The sequence below is a fragment of the Diaporthe amygdali genome (assembly GCF_026229845.1).
Source record: "Diaporthe amygdali strain CAA958 chromosome Unknown NODE_70_length_49086_cov_69_260360, whole genome shotgun sequence".
In the NCBI taxonomy this organism is placed as follows: domain Eukaryota; kingdom Fungi; phylum Ascomycota; class Sordariomycetes; order Diaporthales; family Diaporthaceae; genus Diaporthe; species Diaporthe amygdali.
This window is the reverse complement of record NW_026517090.1, coordinates 13,634-34,078: the sequence shown is the minus strand read 5'-3', so window position 1 is coordinate 34,078 and position 20,445 is coordinate 13,634. Positions and strand designations below refer to the sequence as shown.

General features: G+C 50.1%; 10 protein-coding genes across 10 annotated transcripts; 6 read left to right on the top strand and 4 right to left on the bottom strand.

Moving 5' to 3' along the window:
- Positions 1-166: 166 nt before the first annotated feature.
- Positions 167-689, bottom strand: J7T55_002200 (uncharacterized protein; the record flags this gene model as incomplete). Its single annotated transcript, XM_053136206.1, has 2 exons — positions 167-504; positions 569-689. The coding sequence occupies 2 exons, from the start codon at positions 687-689 to the stop codon at positions 167-169; spliced, it is 459 nt and encodes a 152-aa protein (XP_052986205.1).
- Positions 690-2,869: 2,180 nt separating this feature from the next.
- J7T55_002199 (uncharacterized protein) lies at positions 2,870-3,586 on the top strand (the record flags this gene model as incomplete). Its single annotated transcript, XM_053136205.1, has 1 exon — positions 2,870-3,586. One exon carries the CDS (start codon positions 2,870-2,872, stop codon positions 3,584-3,586), a length of 717 nt encoding a protein of 238 aa, XP_052986204.1.
- A 2,133-nt stretch (positions 3,587-5,719) lies between these two features.
- Positions 5,720-6,164, top strand: J7T55_002198 (uncharacterized protein; the record flags this gene model as incomplete). The annotated part of the gene is made up of 2 exons (XM_053136204.1): positions 5,720-5,849; positions 6,040-6,164. 2 exons carry the CDS (start codon positions 5,720-5,722, stop codon positions 6,162-6,164), a joined length of 255 nt encoding a protein of 84 aa, XP_052986203.1.
- Positions 6,165-6,891: 727 nt separating this feature from the next.
- J7T55_002197 (uncharacterized protein) lies at positions 6,892-7,290 on the bottom strand (the record flags this gene model as incomplete). The annotated part of the gene is made up of 1 exon (XM_053136203.1): positions 6,892-7,290. The coding sequence occupies one exon, from the start codon at positions 7,288-7,290 to the stop codon at positions 6,892-6,894; it is 399 nt and encodes a 132-aa protein (XP_052986202.1).
- A 1,095-nt stretch (positions 7,291-8,385) lies between these two features.
- Positions 8,386-9,135, top strand: J7T55_002196 (uncharacterized protein; the record flags this gene model as incomplete). The annotated part of the gene is made up of 2 exons (XM_053136202.1): positions 8,386-8,510; positions 8,973-9,135. The coding sequence occupies 2 exons, from the start codon at positions 8,386-8,388 to the stop codon at positions 9,133-9,135; spliced, it is 288 nt and encodes a 95-aa protein (XP_052986201.1).
- Positions 9,136-9,552: 417 nt separating this feature from the next.
- Positions 9,553-10,959, bottom strand: J7T55_002195 (uncharacterized protein; the record flags this gene model as incomplete). Its single annotated transcript, XM_053136201.1, has 1 exon — positions 9,553-10,959. One exon carries the CDS (start codon positions 10,957-10,959, stop codon positions 9,553-9,555), a length of 1,407 nt encoding a protein of 468 aa, XP_052986200.1.
- An 824-nt stretch (positions 10,960-11,783) lies between these two features.
- Positions 11,784-12,203, top strand: J7T55_002194 (uncharacterized protein; the record flags this gene model as incomplete). The annotated part of the gene is made up of 1 exon (XM_053136199.1): positions 11,784-12,203. One exon carries the CDS (start codon positions 11,784-11,786, stop codon positions 12,201-12,203), a length of 420 nt encoding a protein of 139 aa, XP_052986199.1.
- A 294-nt stretch (positions 12,204-12,497) lies between these two features.
- J7T55_002193 (uncharacterized protein) lies at positions 12,498-14,669 on the bottom strand (the record flags this gene model as incomplete). Its single annotated transcript, XM_053136198.1, has 5 exons — positions 12,498-12,762; positions 12,819-13,343; positions 13,413-13,463; positions 13,514-14,262; positions 14,595-14,669. 5 exons carry the CDS (start codon positions 14,667-14,669, stop codon positions 12,498-12,500), a joined length of 1,665 nt encoding a protein of 554 aa, XP_052986198.1.
- An 873-nt stretch (positions 14,670-15,542) lies between these two features.
- Positions 15,543-15,785, top strand: J7T55_002192 (uncharacterized protein; the record flags this gene model as incomplete). Its single annotated transcript, XM_053136197.1, has 1 exon — positions 15,543-15,785. The coding sequence occupies one exon, from the start codon at positions 15,543-15,545 to the stop codon at positions 15,783-15,785; it is 243 nt and encodes an 80-aa protein (XP_052986197.1).
- Positions 15,786-18,980: 3,195 nt separating this feature from the next.
- Positions 18,981-19,769, top strand: J7T55_002191 (uncharacterized protein; the record flags this gene model as incomplete). Its single annotated transcript, XM_053136196.1, has 3 exons — positions 18,981-19,129; positions 19,185-19,308; positions 19,401-19,769. The coding sequence occupies 3 exons, from the start codon at positions 18,981-18,983 to the stop codon at positions 19,767-19,769; spliced, it is 642 nt and encodes a 213-aa protein (XP_052986196.1).
- Between the last annotated feature and the right edge of the window lie 676 nt (positions 19,770-20,445).

Genomic DNA, 20,445 nt, shown 5'->3' with positions numbered 1-20,445 from the left:
TGGCTTTATACCTTATTCGATCCTCCTTAATCGTCACAATCATGACGTAAGGCAGCCGCTCCGAACTTTACCCTGTGGCAGTCAGCAGGCTCACATGTAATTTGGGTTTCTCTTCCCGCTGAGCTAGAGCAGGATGGAGTTCAAACTCGATCTGCCAACGATTTAGTTACAACGATGACACCGTATATTGCAGTATCAAAGCTAAGCGGTACCGCGACTGATGTGGCTGCGTTCGGCCGCCCATCCCCAACCAGAAGTTCGACCTGCTCTCGAGAAGTGCGAGGGTGGTAGCTTTCGCGGGGTCCACGGAGATACGGCGGTAAAAGAGAACACCTATGCCCGAGACTTTGACGATCTGGCGCAACCTCTTCCCTTTGTTGCATATAACGACGAGGGCCTTTCTATCTACTTGCTGCTTAGAGGACGCGTCCGAGCTATCGTCATGTGCTTCGTTGAGCTTGCAGTCCAGGACCGCCATAGAGACTCGCTGCATCAGGATGCCCGCTGGCTGTCCAGGGAAACGCGGGATACGGCTACCAGCAAAGTTGTTAACCGACAAGCACTATACCGTCAGTAACGGAAATACAAATATCGAACGCATCATCAAACGTCGCTATCTTGATGGGGATGATTTCCTTCTGGTTTCGATTTTCTTGGGACGCACTGATATGTGACGTCACACGCGTCATTTGGGGGGAGGGGCGATATTATGGAAATTGTGAGGGAGAGTTGCTATGGTCAGTGGAAGTCATTCCATTGCTTAACTGAACGTTTATATCAAAGATTGAGAGTCATGAATGAGATGTTGCTAAGGTAGACCGATGATGGTAGACCCGCTAAAGTTCAGTTAATGACAAGTCGATTTTGCAAGAGGAAGCTACATATGCTCATCACTATAGGCAAATGGTCAAAATACTGGTATAGCATACGTCAAACAGAGGCGGCTGGTGATTCGTTGGCCGCTTCTTTCATGGTTGTGCAACGTTATAAATACCAGCATTCTCATCGTCAGGAGCCCAGAATGTATTCTTGGGGTGAGCTACTGAGACCAAAAATTAGTCTTTTCCACAACGCGTCTTATATAGACCTGAGCCAGCAGCTTAGTACCTTGGTCCACAAGCAGACTATTTGAATTTTCCTGAGCCGAGTCAAGCCTCACAAAGGCAAGGAGCGGCGCAGTCGAGTAAGGATTTGCCCGTTGGTAAATCTATCCCGAGAACTATCCCACGAAATATTTGAATTGAACCAGCTTGCCCAGCACTTCCAATTCGGGTTTTCTCATCGTTGCCAGACGAGTACTGTCGAGTGGTGGACTGAGGGCTGCATGCTGATACGAGACTGGCGGCATAATCTCGAAACGTCGTCATGACTGCGCTCGACTTCAGGCCCGATTCACTTTCCCACACTGTCTGATTTTCGATATATTAGATACAAGAACACAGAGCCTGGCATTATCAATTGATTCATTCAGTGCCCAAAGAGATGCATTAGCCGTGATTGATTCCCTTTGTCCCGATGGGCTGCTAAGAAAGTATTGCCTAAGTGAGAAGTGTTTCAAGTGAATCGTCCTAGATCCCTCGCCAGTTCCTCGCGAAAGCAAGTAATCATGGTGCGGATGAAGACAAATTATTGCATCATGGATATCCCTCGCGTGCGCCAAAGTCGACCGGATAAACTCTCGTCGCCCGCTAGTCTATCCTATCCCTCCTACTCACCCTGTCTCGCTCGCGTCGCAGGCATTCATACATCCTTTTCCAATAGTCTCGCTCTCGTTCCGCCTCCTCACAGTAATGTCTCCAATAGTTTCGACTGCATTCCAACTTATCACAAAGTTTCTCTGCCTCATCGCAGCGCCTCGTTAAAGACCTAGACTTCCTGCACTGGCGTCTCAATTCTTCTTGCACCTCACCCAAAGCAACTTCGAGGGCTCGGATGCGGGCGCGTTCTGCTTCTAGTTCTGCGATCATCCGTCAGTTACTGTCCGAAAAAGGATTCCTACAAGAAAGTGATACTGTACCCTTTTCAGCACCAGAATTCCTTTTATACATGTTATCTCCCAAAAGCTCTCCGCAATTAGCCGGCGACCAGGGCGAAAACATGGAGGTGTTTGACTGGTGGATGTTTACTGTTTATTTATATTCCATCCGCACCGCCAGACCTAGTTTAAGGAAGGTGTGCCAGACCAAATCTGGCTCCCTCGAAACGCTATACGCCTCTTCAGCGTAGAAAGGGCATAAATGGATCTGAAGGCGCTATCCAACTGCAGCCATTCATGATAAATCAAGACTTGGACTCGTTCAACGTTCAGTACCCTGGCCGCTTACAATGTCTTCGCTACAGCAGCCAACTCGGACACCAGCTGCGCCAAAAAAACCACCGCATCCATGCGAGAGGCAGAAAAACACAATTGCCGCTTCGGCCTTGCTCCCGTTGCAAGCAACCGAGCAATCCTAGCTTGTTATGACTAATGGCAGTCGTGGGAACGCCCAAATCTTTGCTTCGTCTTTGGACCTTACTAAGCAAAGGCGCGTACAGATGTTCGCTCTTGCTCTCTGAGATAGCTGCAGTTTACGGTGACTTGGAGTAGGGACGCCAGACACCGGCGATCATCAGCGTACATTGACCGATCCAGCCGCCATTCTTGTAAAAGCCTCAGCTCATTGCATATAGACCGAGCTTTCCGTACTCGGCCCTGTTTTGGGAAAAGAGAACGTTGCATATGCATGGCCTTGTAGACATATCCCAATTTCTGGCTCGTTTTGAGGTCCAGTTCCGGTTCTACCACACGGGTATATTACGTGCAGCCACTCAACCTTTCTCGACAAAAGCATTAGAATCTTGGATGAGAAGCGTACGCCTTGACGTGACGATGAAGACGTTAGACAGTTCATCAGGGGCGAGTCAGGACATATCCCCCACGTCCCAATGCGATGCTCAATATCCTAGCGTCGTTACTCCAGAAGACAGTGACAGCCCTTGCTGGAAGATGAAACGGACCAAGCGCTTGGCAAAGCTGCTTTCGACTTGGTCTGGCTCATTGAAACTAACGAGGCATGCGATGGAACGGCGCAGTTCATCAGCGCCTTTCTGGGACGTGCACCCACCACCAGAGCAGAAACCGCTGCCTTTGCCACCGACGCAGAACAAGGAGTTACCCGCTCCTCCGCTTCCTTTATACCAGAGACGGTTGCGCGAAGAAGTGAGAGTTCATACAGCAAAGAAACCCCAAAGACATATAAGTTGGTCAGAAGGGCAAATCAACAGGCTCCAGGCGGATAATATAGACCTGCGCAAAGCACTCCTCGGATACAGAAGGGGCCTTGAGGAGCAGAAAAGGCTGAACGAATGTTTGAGAGACAAGAATGCGAATTTCATGTTGGAGATTGATGAGCAGAAAGAATTGGCGCACATTGCTCGAAGAATTTTGGCTGCGACCGAAGAATTCAAGCAGGCAGATTCGCAGTCAGCAACCGGCCTTTTAGATTCCAAGGTCGGTCATGATATCGGGGAAAATGATGCCATTGAAGTCGGAGAAGAGCTGAGCTGCAGAATCAGTGACGTTATGACGGCATATAGTCAAGTATAGGCAATGAATGCACCACGCATACAGTTGTACGGCAAGTAATTCACGAGGCGATTACGATTGAAACAAGTTTCTTTTGTGATTTATGGTAGACTAGACATCATGGATAAAAGCCGCGTTTTGGGCCTTTCCCAAGCACTTGTTGCAGGCCAATGATTGCTAAGGGGGACACCAAATTTTAGGTGGGGCCCTTCGGGATGGGAAAAAAAAGGGCTACTTCGCACGTAAGTTGTCGAAGACCTAGTTTTGGGATCGGGGCCTGTTCGCAGATTGACCCGAAAATAGCAGCCTTTCCTGCATGAATTGCATTCAGACATATGACTGGACGCGGGTATTTGATCGAGATAGAAATTTCCCCGATTCTCTATAATTTGTGGAAGCTCACATTAGCCATCAGCAGGACACACTTCGGTCGCAGAAGATACAGTATTGCAACGACAAGCCAGGTATTGATGAAATCGTTTCTAGAGACACCCGAATGCTATTACTCTACATCAAGCGTTCCGAAAATACATTGAACAAGCCGTATATGTTACATGTATTAAGGGCGAACCCTTTCTTCTATAAACAAAGATAGGCTAGCAAGCGTCTCCGTCTACCCTATAACAGTCTGTTCTCATGGTTCAAGGATCTCGGTATCACTCAGACCATGTAATTTTTCTCGATGCGGTAGAGCAGACCGAAACGAGTCTTCACCAATATTTCTTTACGAAAGAAAAACTAACCACTAGTCTTATCCGCCACCCGTGGCTTGTATTGTGTATATACTATGAGTCAAATGTACTGTAGACTAATCACTGTTGGGCCAGTCTCTACAGAACATGCAGGACGCTACTCATCAATGAGAACTCAGCTCCACAACCGAGACAGCAGCAGTCGCAATGCTAATGATCTCAAGTGTTGGTTGGTGCCCTGCTATTAGTTGGCGAGGGAATTGGATGCAAAGAAACCTCTTACCAATTACATGAGCCTTGTACAATATTCTGCTAACCCCACAGATGCATTCCATGCCCGCTGTTCCTGACAGACTGGAACAGTCAGACGAATAATGGGGTCGTCTTCCATACAAAGTGCCTTTACGGCATCAGGCGGATTTAGCTGGTAGACATATCCGGTACGAGAAGCTGTAAGCGTCGGCATGTGCTTGTCGAGCATGTGTCTGAGATCCAAGAATGGAACTAGATAGTAGTCCGTCACGATCCTCTTCCGTGACGTTTACTACAAAGCCATCTTGGTCCACATAAATAGAATCTTTTGTCCGGCCCTGTGAAGGCATGCTCAGTCTTGGGTAAATCCAAGCGCCACTTTCAGCCTATGGGGAGGAAGGCAGTACGCTCCACTTGCCTTGGCTCTTTTCGATCGTCACTTAATTCCCTCTTCCGACCTCTACTTTCGGGATGACTCTTTCGAAATTTCCCCGAATCAGGCTTACTTCGAGACTAAGGGACAAAAGGCGTAGACCGATTCAAACTTGCCTAAGAGATGTGGAGCTTCTGAGAGTAGATTTAATGGGGATCCTTTTTTAATTACACCCATGGAATCTGCAAAGCGATTGAAGGTAGATAGGTTGCGCTGCGGAAGCACAGATAAATCATGACACAGACCTACCATCGGCTCCTCCAAACAAAAGAGAATCCGAGGCTGGTAAGTTGAAGAAGCAAAAAATCAATATGTTGAAAAAGTGGAGAGACGCACGCTCTCAATAAACTGGGGCTACAGCCAACGTCGGCAAATGATTGGAGGTGCTGGCTGCAAACGCATATGATACTGGCCGCGGTGGGGTAGAAAGCGTTGTACCACCACGCGTTCACTATTTTATGCCTGAGACCTCAAGGCAAGAGTCCGCCCCGCAAACGCCCTTCTATCCTTGACAACTAAAAGACCACATAATTCCTAGCTGTACCAATCTTGAGCTGGCCTGTCAGTCTCTTACACAATGCGCATAGCACCTTGCTCCCAGCCTTCAGCCGGCGGGGTCGAGGTTGACGCTAAAAATGTCCCTGCATCGGAGAGCGACGAGCTGGTCTGTCTTGGTACCACCGTGAAACCGCCGAACCCTTCAAACCCAAGGGCACGCATCAAAGACCACCAAGCCCCGGCACTCGTGATGCGAGCATCAGATTCAGACCAGCCGCGATGTGCAGCAGGACCACAGCAATCTTTCAAAGACGATTCGGCGTCCGGAAAATGGGATACACGGCGGACCGGCGAATCAAAGGTGCCCCGATTGGCGAGAACACCAGGCCGCAGAACAAGTCGTTCGAGTGTGCGTGGCCACCCAAATAAACATCGTCACACCGTGCCTGCCGCGATAATCGGTCATTCGGTTATACTAGGCTGGGCACGAAGACCAGCTGGACAGAAAACGCGCCCCAAAGTGCAAGCTTCATTTAGTCCCGCTGGACGATTTTCATTCAGACTTGTCATTGAGCCAGGCCACAGGAATAGTGTCACAGTTTCATTTGAGAACGTTGAATTGGTGCCTCAATTTCAAGGAAACAATCGTGGCGAAGTTAAGGCCAAGGTGCAGCGATTTCTGGAGAACAAACTGGGAAAGCCAGCAGATTACGGTGAAGTCTGACATATTGATTGTGGATGGTTCGGGGAGAGGAGAGTGATGGAAAACTCAAACAAAATATCAACTCCGTAGCAGCATGTTTGACGTTTAGTAAAGAATGATGTTATGCTTTAATATGGCCTGGGCGACAATCAAGGCGTCGGTTTTAAAACTCTCCTGGTTTGTGACGCCTTCTCAAAAGGAACTGCACCATAGGCTCGGGACACTGCGACTCTTCCGACATCCAATTGCGCCAGTGTGAGAAAATTAATACAGTGGCGGTACCTGAATCCATCCTTGTGTGGCTCATAAATACGAGACGGACCTCGTCATTAAATATAATGTTTCTATGCCGGCCGTCGAGAGGTCAACGTTTACGGGGCTCACACTGCGAGAGTGAAGACCAAGGTTCGATTTCTGCGACGGGCCACCAAAAGTATCATGTCGCACCGACGTTGCGGACTTGACCTCTACTATCTCAACTCTCGTTATCAACTAGTGTACTAGCGGGAATCGAAAGGGCGACATTGGTGTGTAATAAAAAAGGGTAGACGTCTAAATCTGACAATGTTGACGGATTGTTCTCAGCTTGCCTGCGCATTTGCTAGCCAACAATGCCCCGTAAACAACAGGAGTGGGATGCAGAGTTCATGCGCGTTGAGGCTCATACACTGTTCAGTCTTGAACGCGGCAAATTATCTTGAGCTTCTGGGTTCTCGGCTTTCTGTCCCATTTCGAGTAGAAAAGCTACTCAGGTATGTGCTGGGGTTTCTGCTGTTTTCTTCTTCGTCATAATCGGTGTGCGGGGACGCCTTATTGACCGGTTCAGAAAAGGGATGAAGGACTTGGTGAGGATGTAGAAGTCGCAATTTGTGGATTCAACCATGATGGCAAGTTCTGTATCAGTGCTGTCATCGAGCAACGGGCCTTGCAGCAACGGGTTCACTCCTACGTCTTCTGACAACGTGGGCTTAATTACGCTGCGCCCAGAGCCGACGAGCTCTGCGTGAAAAGCCCACAGGTTCTCATGCCGACGAGAAACGAAGCGCGTCAATAATTTCTCAAAGTGACCGGCTGTAGTCATCTCAATGTGCTTCCCAATCAGAGGGCTGGTCTGCATTCCATTGTGAACTGCACCCTGGGAGGTCATTTACCAGATTGAGAGATTATCAGCGCCCACAAGACGTCGTCTCATTATTGGCGAAAATTGAAGGCAAGCGTACGATTAGCCGAGTAGGATGCACCGTCTCATATGCAGGCGGGCGTACTTTTCAAGGGTCTTGCCGATATTAGCAGGAGACTAATGCAGGATGTACATCCGCGAAATCTTTGCACTAATGCAAGGTTCAATTTTGGGGTTGTGACACCCGCATTATTTACGACGCCCTGACTTACTCGATCGACGTAGGGATGCCAGCGGGAGAAAATGTGTAGCATCGAACTGGGATGGGCTATGCTTGTCGCATCTTTGAAGTTGACGAGGCCACAAACCTAGACTCTAGTCCTCGCAGAGAGACCTCCTCTATATGACTTGCTTTTGATCTGCAGCAAATTCAACTGGGCATCGCGTCGCAGACCTGTTCCCACTTGCTTTCGTCCCAGAACAACTGAACGCATGAGCTGGCCCCGAGTACTATAGTAAGCTGTGTTTCTCCTGTCATCCTGATGCTAATGGATTCGCGCCGGCCGATACAATTGCGAATATTGTGGTACGCCGCTGCCGAAGGCCATGAAACTTAACATGTAAGTTCTCCTGATCACATGAAAATCGTGTGTTCCTCACAAGGTCAATAGGTCGGGACGTGGAATGTTTTTCTCGATGTCAAGTGGACGGGACGAGATCTGCCATAGATTTACACAGAGCTCGTGTTACAACGGCTTGTGTGTAATAAGGGCATGTGATATTGTAAGGATAATCTCTATGGGCATCTAATAAGGTCCTGAGGTTCTAGGATCTTCCTTGGATACAAGGTGGTGCTGCCGCTAATATATAGACCTTCTCCCTTGAATGCCTGAGGCATTTCCTGGCCTTAGCGTGGCCTAGAACCCGCTCTGTTGCCTAGAGATACGGTTGTGGATCTTTCACGTGTGACAGCTCGCTCACTTCAATCAATCAATATTGGCTTCCGCTTCCAGCTTGTTCAATGAACTTCTTCCACGCTCATCAATATCAGGCTGGCGCAGGATTCTTCTAAACGCACCAGCCAGCCCTTACAATCCTGATGCCTGTGAGTGCAGTCTCAAAATGAGCAATGGGGACGATGCCATGTATGATGTTGAGATTTCTGATGGTCGAAAGCGCAAGGTGCTGGATGGCGATGGAAATGCGTCGGCACTTGAAGTTGTGGAGAGAGATCCACGCAAAAGAAGGTGCATATCAGGATAAAACAGGCGCCCTGTAAGAGGCCTTAATTGTTCGGTCCGGCGAGCTATAAAGACGAGTGCATATTGACAACCAAGAGCCATCGAAAGCTTGGAATTCGAGAAAGTTGTGTGCTGATTCGATGCTAGCATAGTATGCAAATTACAATGCCTCCCCCCTGGACGAGCCCTTGTGGCAGTTCCTCAGAGTCGATCTTTCAATCCTGAAGCGAGTGATTGTACCGCCATCTGGCTTAGCCCCGTCTTATTCACGGTGTACAATCCATCAAAATCTAAAATCTCCCCGTATCTAAATTAACCACGTTCATTATTATAGTAGAGTATCACCACATCAGCCTCTAAACTAGACAGTCATGAACTACTGAATCAGCTTGACGATGCCGGAAATTTAATGCCCTCCCAAAAATGTGACGATTGCCATGTACATGTTCATAACGCCGGTCATTACAGTTCTGCGCAGTATCATCTGGCGCGCCTTCTTAAGAGCTTCATCATAATTGGTAACAGCAAGCATGTGCTTGTCAGGTCTGACATTATGTCGGAAGAGGATACCCATGGCACAGAAACAGGCAAGTACAACCGCAGCAAAAGATGTGGCGGAGGTGTGTATTGATTTATCGGTAGAACAAGACCAGAAAAACTATCCTGCAGTCTCCAGCCGATGGCATACCGAAGTATTCACCCTGAATAGCTGTAAGACTCTCGATCAACTATTGTCATACATTGCTCAGAACGTCACCACCTTGAACGCCCCCTGAACATGAACCCGCTCACTAGGTTTATCAGCCAGGAACCAGTTGTGATCGTCACACCAGTGTATATTCAGACTGCTTCACAGGCCTTGTGTATTGAAACAACCAGATGGATGCGGGCCGGGCACTGGCAGTGGAGGTAACTACCGTGCAAAGTACAAAAGGCTGCTCGTGGCCGATTGCTTTGCTAGGCCCATAAACTATCTTTCGGGACTACCCTGGCATTACAGCAGGTCTATGGATCAACAGATGTTCCACTACCAATTGAGCAGAACAATTTATTCGAAATGCAAAACAGCCCTGGCCGTGCTTAGATGCTGTATAATGGCGTGCTCAACGTCGGCCAGCCCACCCTCGAGCCGCTCCCGGAGGTCTTCCTCGAGGCCCTCGCGCTCATCCTTGACCATTTGGTCCAGCTCGCACTTCCTGTCGAGCAGCTGCTCCTCTACGTCAACCTCGATCTCGTCTCTGGTTTGGGCTAGGTTCCTCTGTATTTCTTCGTCGTGCTCTTCTAGCCGCTTTTCTAGTGATTCCCGGTGTTTTTCTAGCCGTTGTTCGACTAGGTTGACAACATTATCCTTGTGCCTCTCAAATAGGTCAGTTAAGAAGGACTCTAGGCGATCCGCCAGCCGCCTTTCCATGTCTTCCAACTGGTGCTGCACCTCCCCTGCTATCTTGGACACTTTGCTATGGTCAACCTCCTTAGAATCAAATCCCATAGATATATTCCTGCAATTCTCACCACTATCACCAGTAGCAGCTGGATGTTGCGTGCGGCGCTTAGCTTGTACGCCGATGCTACTATTCCTGCTCCGCGGGCGCGGCCGCTTCTGCGAAGATGAGAAATGGGCAGACCCGGAGTTCGCCTCTTTCACGAGAGATGGGGGTCCGGGGCCTAGCTCATCGTAGGAAGGCGGACTCTCCACGACAGGGGACGCAGGCCCAGCATCAACCTCGTGCTCGGGCTCACTCGGAATGGTGACAAAGGGATAAAGTGTCCTGCCGCCCTTGCCGCCGTACAAGCTGGAGATGCTGAAATACTGGTCCAGATGTGCCAAGGCAGGGTTGCTTGTGGCAGCGCAGAGGGATTCAAGTGCTGACCTCGAGAGGGCGCGGTGCGAGAGGAAGACGGCAACGTCGGTCTGTTGGGCAAGGATTTGCAGCGAGCTAAGGACACGCGCAGCCTGCTCGTTCTTCGGCACCAAAGGGTCGGGATGCCGCGGGGCGATGATTGTCGGGGGCGAGCTTAGCGCAAACTTGAGGCACACCGCATCGCGTGACAAAAGCTTGCTGACAGTGCCGGGGACATGCTCGTTATTTGTGTGAATATTGAGGGCGTTAACTTGTTCGGTCTTGATCACGATAAACAGGTTCGCCGTATTCTTGGAACTGTGATGTTGTGCCCTCAGTAGCACGCGGATGTTCAACTTGAATAGTGCGGTCCGCGAGGCGCTTGAGCAGCGAACATCACATTTCAGACAGCAGGGCACCGGCACCTGGTCGACGCCGTTCAACTTCTTCGCAATATATTGTGTTGTGCCGTCAGATCCAGGCCAGGATACCAAGGCCGGGGCGCCCGAGAGTACGATGTCAGGGTCTCCATCAATGTGGCAAGCTGGAGGGGAGCAGGAGCGACGATGATGAGAAGTCGATATGGGTGTTGGCGATAGCGAGGGCGAGGGCATTGCCGCGTGGGTTGACCTAGGATCAAACCAGATCAAGCGAGCTTAGCCGACAGGATAGATCAGATATTGGCAAACGGTCCGCAGCAGATGAATCAATCGTAGTATAACAGTTGCTTAGTACATCTTGATGTGTTGTCAATCGAGTAATGCACAACTTACAGTCTGAATAGTAACCCTTGCAATGCGGCAAAATATCCCACTCTCCCGCTTTTCTCTGACAGAGCGGCAGCCTGGGCTCCCAAGCGCAGTTTGAATTTTCAAACAAGGTAGCGGAGGGTCGGAGAAGAGGGAGAGAAGTAGGCAGAGGGAGGGGACGGGAACAAAGCCGAGCGACTGTGTAAAATGAGTATAGCTGACAGGCAGACGCAGGCACTACGCCAGCGCGTCACCTCCCCAGGACCCTGGGCCTCTCTCTCGCTCTTTTGGGACGTTGGGGATTGTGCCGTGAGGTCAATCCATGAAACCCAGGTCGTCAAGCGAGGAGGGGAGCCAGTCGCGTGGTCCAGGGCGCTTCATAACACACACACAGGCCCAGCTTGAAATTGTCGCTCTTGCGACCGGTGCGTGGGCTGCTTCGCTTATAGATGAAAATGGTTGAAGGATTGATTGGGGGAAATGGATGGATGCTCGGGGTTGATATGGAAAGATTGCATGTGGACGAAGGTACGTGTGTTCGGGGCGGGGGCACCATTATCCGGCTCACCGCCAGAACCTTGCCAGACTTGCGGGTGCGACCCGCACTCGCTTCTTGGTGCGGGGGTGATGGCATACCCTTGCTAGCGTTGTAGCCGCTGTCGGTGCCCAGAGCAGCCAATCAAACAGACATGCAGTCTCAGGTTGGGTTCGTGCTTTCCTTTCTCGCCAAATTCGCCTACGATCATCCAAACCAAGATCTCATCGTTGCTTCAACCTGCTTCTCTGAGAATACGACGACGGTCCTCCCAATTAGATATCGCGCCAGCCTTTGTTCCATTTCCCCCAACTCAGCGTCAGCGCCAATGGCGCATGCGACTGCGAACTCGACCCCATCCCACGACACGACCCGGCCAGGCACGAGGGGGGTGCTCCATCAGAATAACCAGGAGCGAACGAGCAAGCAAACCTCAACTCGTCTTCCCCGTCCACTCCTTCAGCTCGCGACATATCTGCCGTCACCTGCTTCAACCCCGGACCTAAACAAGAGGACGAGCTGCGTCAGGGTCGGCCACAGGATCGTAGTGAACTCGACACGGCGTTTTTCCTGATCAGAGCATCCTACGACAAGCTGCCAGAAGCAGAAACAACGGGGTGGCAAATCTTTTGCATTTACCACAATGGTTGAACCAAGCACACAGGAAGACAGCTGATTCTTGAGATGACTTGGAGCGCTTAACCCTCAGGTCGCCAAGAGGGACCTCTACGGCATCTGCGGCTCAACGGTCGGCTCAGATAAGAGTTCGCAAGGGGTGGGAGGAAGTCAGCCGAGGGCTCAATAGGCTCGTTTGCGCAGCATTGAGTTTGGTCTTGGATCGCGTATCACATATGGTCAAAGAAGACAATTAGACCTCGATAATCCTAACCTCTCCGTCGTTCTTCGGCCATCTTCCTAACGCCGGCGATATGGCCACGTGGCCCCGTCGCAACAGCTCTTCCTCCCGCTTCAGGATTTTCAGGCCGACGGCTAAGCCCCTCGAGCACTGGGCCACCGTCTCTAAGAATTCGATCGTCTTTCTGAGAAGTCGCCGCAGGACTGCTCCGTCGACAAATCTCCTCAGGCGTTCGTTGTGGAAGACTGTAGAAAGCGCAATCAGGTTGCCAATTTGACTACGGCTTCGTTAGTGATGACCGATTACAACAGCAGGTTTAATCAGACTTCATACAAATATACTGTACCGACGACGCTGGTGATGATGATACGCCTTTTTTCTAGAGCGTGGAAGGCTGTTAAGCTCTTCAGTATAGCATCAATGCACTTTTCCGCATTCTTCGAGTCCGGAACACATAAGCATTCATCAACCGACAAGTTTAGGGCTCTCTTTAACCACGGACGATAGGCGAGGGCCTCGGCCTCCAAGAGTTTATAACGAGCACGGGCCGACAGAATCACTGTCCATTGATCACCACTGCTGGATGGATCAGATGCTTGCCAGCTTTTGCGCATCAGTTCCCCCTCAATTTCCGTCATTATTTTATCCTCCTCTCGGTCCCCCAAGTTCTGAGTTTTATCATAAAGGAGCTGAAAGATCTTGTTGACCACTTTGCGAAGGTCAATGTGGGCGGCGTAGCTGACGGCAATAGGATTCGAGAATCCAAGGTCCTTCAATTCGAACGGGGCTGGCTCCGTTAATATGTGATCGTAATCAAGGACGTGAGACGGAGAAAGGTGATGGTGGGACAGAAGATCACTTGAACATTAGCGCACGCGACTTTGTTGATCAGGAGCCCTTACTTACCTTTCTATCTACCAGCAGGACCAGAAGATCACGCGTAGCTCAACTTCGATTGTTTCTGACTCAAGCATGTCTCTATGGATCTTTGTCAGTTGGAACAAAGAGGGCAGCAGGCTCAAGCTTACACATGGAGCCTGTCGAGAATTGCTGAACCCGCGAATCTGATGTACCGGAAACTGTCTGCTACCCATCCAAGCTGGTCACAGTAGAGACTGGCTAGAACATGAGCGCGGATCAGGTTGAGGCAGGGCGTGCCGAATCCAAGGACGAGGTTCCCAGTCACATGGTCGAAGTATTGCTTTCCGGGTATCGTTTCGCTCTGTGAATCATGTAGGTCTCTGATGCTCCTCCATTGGCAAAGATTTCCCAGTGCGAGGACCAAAAGTACCAATGTACTTTCGAAATCTTTGCTCTGAGGGTATCTTCCAACCATTTGGTCCAACTTCTGTGGCGGGATTAAAGGATGCACAATCTGAATATAATTTTTGTAGAACTCGACATAGCTCTGGACTTTTGCTGGATCGAGGTCCACTGGCATGGGCGTAGCTGTCGAATCTTCGCCAGGTAGTTGGAACAGATGGCATTGTTTCGCCGACTGGCGTGGGTCGGTCAGCAATCCGATCTTCTCGCCCTGTAGCAGTGTTCTCAATCTGCCAGAAATAGCCGGCCATTTGATCAAGTGTGCTGTCGAAGCTGTGTGGTTGTATGGAATCCGTGGCGGGCGACTTCCAGTCATTCCGGGTTGTTCTTCATCGCACGGTGCCATTGGACCTGGGAAATTAGCGCCGCGAAAAGGGGGAGGTGGTGTTGGCTGCTTGGGGGTCTGTGGCAGTTTGATGTCGAGTTGTTGGAGTACGTTGCGTTTTGAGTAGACCTGCTTCCAAATACGATGGCGAAGGCTTCGTTCCCGGAGTAACAGGACAGAATGAAGAAGAAGAGTGGAATCACAATCCCACCGCTGAGTTCCGCCAAGTGAGAGGGCGTGATCTCACTCCGCGGTCTTTGCATCTCGTCTAACCAAAACTAAGGAACAGGTGGCCGTCCTGAAGCCCAATCTGTTGCTCAATGGCTCGCTTCAGCGGCTCGATTGAACTACTACTCTCTGCTCCTTCGTTGTCAAGCCCAGACGGCGAGCTTGGTAAGTTCCGGTTGGCTCGTAGAACCCAGAGACGGCCAGCCCTCCGTGGTGCAGACTTCAAGTCTCACTGTGTCTTTGCTTCTGCGCCTCGAGATGTGGGAAGCGTGGGTGCATGTCACACGTTCGAGGCGTTGGAAGACCATGTTGGGATGGAGTGGTGGTTAGTCTATCGGCATGGGGCGCCCCCTGCACATCTCGTCTGCGGTCCTGTCTAGTCCCATAACAAAAGGTACTTGTGCCAACCGCCCTTCTACACCGGACCCTTGGCTTGCCGGCCTTCCCGGCACAGTGTGTATCTTTCCGACTGCACACCCCTAGCCGATGACTTGGGATCTACCTTGGAACGCAAGATAACCATCGCGACAGACACAGCTGAGACCGACCTCTACATGTGGGTCAGCCTCTACAAATTGTCTCATCTCATCCAATTCAAGCAACAGTAGCTTCGCCAGGCTTGGTCGGAGGGATGCTACTGCGGGTGTGGGTATCTGCGACCACCCAGATTAGTCTCAATGTAATAATCCAGCCAGACCCTGTGCCCCTTCGCCAGCGCTGAACAGAATATGCTTCAAGGGAACTTAAGACCCTGGCTCCAGCCGCATCTTCCCAGTTCCTAACCTCCCAACTCTCAGCCCAAATCGCTCCTGCTTCCCAAATTGTACACTCTCTCTTGGTAACTCAAGTTTGAACCATTCTTGTCAGATGGCATGCACGCAAGCAAAAGCCCCCGAGCCATGGTTCCCGTGTCATGATTGTTTTCTCAAGAAGAAGTTGCACAGGTCCAAGGGTGCGGCATTAGCCTTGAATCATTATCTCGAAACCCATTCAGGCACCAAGGCTTCAAAATGTCCTCGACAACATTGCCTCTTTTTCGGAGGCTCTGATGTGATGGCGGACCACAAAAATGGCACCGCCGTTACGATGAATCTTCTGAAACGGCGAAGAAATGTTGTTTCTGCGAAGTAGTTGCAGACAACAACCATTTCTTAACTGCGTCGCATCACTTGGTCTACTTCATGGCCACACTTGCCTCCGCCAACGATGGCCAGCATGAGCTTTCAAAGTCTGATTCGTCCGGTGGCGACATGGAGAACCGCAAGAATGTGAGGGGCGTCAAGCGAAAGGGGGATGGTGAGGTTGAACGGTCACATCACAAGCGCCACGACACCGGTTTCAGCATTTCACCTTGCAGATCTCAACCGAGCATTGCAACTCAACAGAAGCCTGACAAGACCAGTATCTCCTTTCTCTTGCTGTAGAAATAGACCTGACGGTCGGGGGCACACGCTGGAAGCCAAGTAGCCAGGAACTGGCGTACCGGTCATTTTGACGCGTTGGTGACCGGGTGTGGTCTTGAGGTGATGGCACATGTAGGAGCCAAGGAGGGTGAGATTTTGGCTGAGTGATTCAGTGAAATTATGAATGGAGGCTCTGACGCATGTTTATTTTCACTATTCGGATGCAGGTTGCTGGTTAGACACATGTAGTATCTAATGATCGCCAAAAAGTTCGTATACTCTTTATCACCGTTATGCATTTAAGACAGTTCGATTAATCAAAACAATTGACTCATGACAATGAAGAACTGGAGATACCATTGCCAAGGACGTACATCAAACGAAATATCCTCCCCTTATTACCATATGAAAGATCTCCCTTCACTTAACGCACTGGTACAAAGCTACTTATCTTTTCTGTAAGACCTGCCAAGTCGAGGTCGTCACAGCCCTCGAAAATCTTGAATCGCAGAAGACAACGCTCTGCCTTCCTCCTTTCGAGACCACCGAATGGAACTGGCTCTAGTTTAGCTTCAAAAAAGAGAGAACCAAGTATTTCAAGGTTTTCCCTAGCTGAATAGTTGGGATTGAAAGCATGCGAAGGCGGTTCCGACAGGTTTGAAGCTGACGCAAACACAGCCTGCAACAGTGATAACAACTGCGTCTCTGCCTCTGAGACGAAGGGTCGTGATATCCTTGCGCTTTTCAATTCGGAAAGATTGAACAGAGCCAGCGTCCACGAGTGACAGGCTTTATTACATTTTCATCGCAGATATGCCACACTTCGTTATGCCCAACTCATCCTTCACCGGACATGCGGCAAGCCTGCTCCGCCAGTGTGGGCATTTGAGGGACTCTTATCTTTTCTTCGCCTGATACATGATGCCATACCCTCTGTCATTGCGCGGCCTCTATCTGCCATGCTTGACACAGCAATCTGCATCATGGCTCTGCTTTGCCACTCCATTCCAGAGTCCAGGGACATTTGAATCCCAAACCTCAAATTTCTCCATAACTACTGGTTTGTCTTCTGAGATCCCTTGTCTACCTTGCCCTTCTGATAAATTTGGGGCAGGTCAGCAATACCTCACGCGATTTCAGCACATCACTTGACCTGGGCCAGCGCTACAGCAAACGCCTCCTTTTCCGAATTCTTGGAACGTGACACCGAAAGTGCTGTCAAAGCAATAATTGCACATCGCTCAATCTTTTTCTTCGCTCTGAAAGTAGAGGCATACTTAGATACGCTTGCCGGAGATGTGTACATCGAATCTATCCCATTTAGGCACTCACAGAGTTTTCTACTTTCCAGGCCTGTATATGAGACCTACCGCCTTGTTTCCCTGCAACAAACTGTGGCAGAGGCAGACCAAGAAGGCGAGCTAGATTTTCTGGGCGGGAAAGTACATGTCAAGATCTGAAAGGTTGCGATGGAAGGACGAGGACTGCAGCTGCAAATGAAGGGCAACTTTTCAAGGAAAGTGACGTGGGAGAATGCCCAACCAAGAATAGAATACACCATGCCACACATCTCTCTTCAGCAAATCTGCGAATGGTTCCTCTGGCTCCATCGGTTCGCTCAGTCAGAATTTCCAGATATATCCTAGAAACAAGCCCTACGCCCGGGTAAGCCTCAAAGCAGTGTACCAAGAGGTCCCCTGCTCGGTGCCACCGATGTCAATGAAGGCACTCCCCCCTAAGTGCTAAACATCAGAATGAAACATCCAAAAGATCAATCAGGCTTCCTTTCATTTCTCGCAACCAATTATTTTGGGCTCTTAGAACTGGTCTTTTCCAAGACGTCATCCATGTCACTCATCTCTTCACCAGCACTGGTCGAAGGCTTTTCTTCTCATCAGTCACAATTATGAAGGCTGGTTGACAAGTACTTACCGATGAAGTTTTGGGAGGAGAAGGGTGAGGAGCCGGAGAGCCTGATTTTTCCTGCTCTGATGGCATGACTGATTTACTTTCTCCTGAGGTGATATGCAAGAGGTATCGTTAGGGAGATGCGAGTCACCCTGCAAGCGTTGATTTGAAGTAAGAAGTGACGATATGTTTGCAAAATTCGATACATTGAGGGCAGGAGATACAGATGTATGAGGGAGGGGTAAGACTTTATATTTCTCGACGGGCTCACTGCCGTGCTTTCATCGACTTCGGAAAACACGCAGCACACACACAACCGAGCCTTGCTAACACTGGATGGCAATTGATCGACCTAGACCGCTCGGAACACGTCAGAGATATGTCCTGCAGCTCAGTTTATGCCATGTAATGACCAGTCAGGCAATTGAGGCTATGAGATGCAGTCTGCGCATGCAGGCAGATCCAGCTACGTTCAATCTCCTTGAGTGAAACCTTAGATACTTGCTCCGGTTGGTGTGTAATCTACTGTAAGGAGCAGCAAGGGCAAAACGATGTGAACCAGGTCCTCATCCAATATGCACCAAAGACCAATAGATAGAATATTGTACACATTTCGAATATCGATCTAAAGAAGAAGGCCGATGTGCCTATCCTCGCCTTGAGATGAATGAGGTCGGGCCAGAATGGGCTCTCGGCCTCATTGGGAGGAGTGCAGTAGGATGTGCTGCCTAATTAGCTGTCAATCAAGTAAAAAGCGAAATGAGATCTCCAGCGCTAGAGCTGGCGGTAACCTGTGTTTGCTGATAAGTTGTGGCAAGTTGAGGTCGGCCTGATGTTCTTGAAGTCGTCCACAGATTTAGCGGGACCTCACAAGAAGTTTTGGGTAAGGCTTAGCGTTGGATGCAGCAGGCGTAGCAAGGATTACAGGGCTCGCCCATGGCCAAGCCGCGGGACTGAATTGGCGCATGTCTGGCCCAGACTCTGATTTTCCCAGCCCCCTACAACTTGATACCCCTGGCTTTGTCACTTCCTCGATGTACCGTTGACGGCAACCATCGATCCAGTGAAGATTATGCAGAGGTGTTGACGCACCCTCTGCCCGAAGCAGACTGGCGTTCTCGTAAAGAAGCACGTACACCAACCACGCAGCGCGTGAATCAAGATAGTTAGGTACAGAGCTGCGGAAATATTCTGGCCTTGCAAATTTCGAGAGAATCGTATCACTCCATGAGCACTTCTTCTTGCACACACAACCAACAGCAGTAATCCTTTTTCATCAGTTGACAGAACGAAGCTCCATCAAGAGCCATGGATAGCCCATCAATACCGGACACTAACGATATAAAGGCAGCGCTCGAATCCATTGTCGGTAAAGGGACGCGATTAGAATCCTTCTTGTCTGACTTCATTACCGCCTTGCAAGAGCTAGCCCCCAAGGAAACGACCGTATACACAAAGTAAGCTATTGTTTTCCAGAAGTCCGACAGCTTTGACTAAAGGTGTGAGCGGCAGACCTCAGAAAGACCCTCAAGCATTGATTGCTGAGGCTCATCATCGTGCCAAGACTATTATAGAGCAGATCGTTGTTCTCGAAAGCGAACTGGAAGCCGCAAAGTGCTTGGGATCTTTGAGGAAGGTAAGAGACGCAATCGTCACGGTCGTTAGGGGAGATCTAATCTTGCGAAGCGAGAGGCAGTTGACACCGAGAGTGCTACACACGAGGTTTAGCCCGACGCGTTGATGCGATCCGACCTCTGCAGGCCTCGGAAACGTTCACACACTGCAGCTCCTGGGCGAGGCGAGGCGCCTTACCCACGCGAGCGGTCGCAAACACCGTGCTCAGATAGCTACGATACGTATGAGAGTGCAGCACAGCTTTGTTCGAAGAAGAAAAGGCGAGGGTCAAGCATTCTTGTGAATACGACGTTCGGGGAGACGTCGGATCGTATCTTCATCTATGGTCGACATTCGATCTTCAATCAGTTCCCCGGTGTGGCGGTCGACACACAGTCGGAGCTTTTTGCTGCTCCGCGCTTGAGCATCGACCAGGAGGAACAGTCAATGGTGATCAGTGCTGGGCTAAATGACAGATTTTAGCATATGAATGTCTTTGTTGAGGCGTCTCTTGCGAATTCGCGTCCTCGCATTAACCCATCACGAAGACTTGTTCTGGCGTTGACCCCGCAGTCGTGCCCCGTGCCTCTCTCCATCCCGTTCTGGTTGCTTGCCACCGCAAATTCAGAGTGCAGATGATCAGGAGTCGTGCGACGTTGAGCACTGGTCGAGTGCTTCCTGCCGAAGTCTGAGATGTCGTCTCATTGGAGGCAATACAAACGGGGCATCCCTGTCAGAAAGCGTGGTGCTCGTACCTCTGACTTCTCCCACACAAAATGCACTGTGCACATTCAGCACGTTCCACCCAGGATGATCCGTTTCTGCAGACCACCCTTCCATAGCAGCATGCCAAGCAATTTCGTGACTGCCAAAGTTACGAAATAAATGTGGGTACATCAAGTCATGCAGCCACGAGCTCATTGCTACCGAGCGCCTGCCCGCTGCCACTCAAGTCAGAGTCTGAGCAAGAGGTCAGTCACTCTGGGCGATAAGCTCCACATCCACATAGATAGCCGCTGAAAAGACCATCTGGCGGGATATATTTCAGAGTGAACTAAATACTGGTGCGCTCGCCTAGACACAAGATTTATCTCACCACCTCTTGCACTTTGAAAGAGCATATAGACGAAGGCCAGCGATCGATTGAATAAGCTAAGTA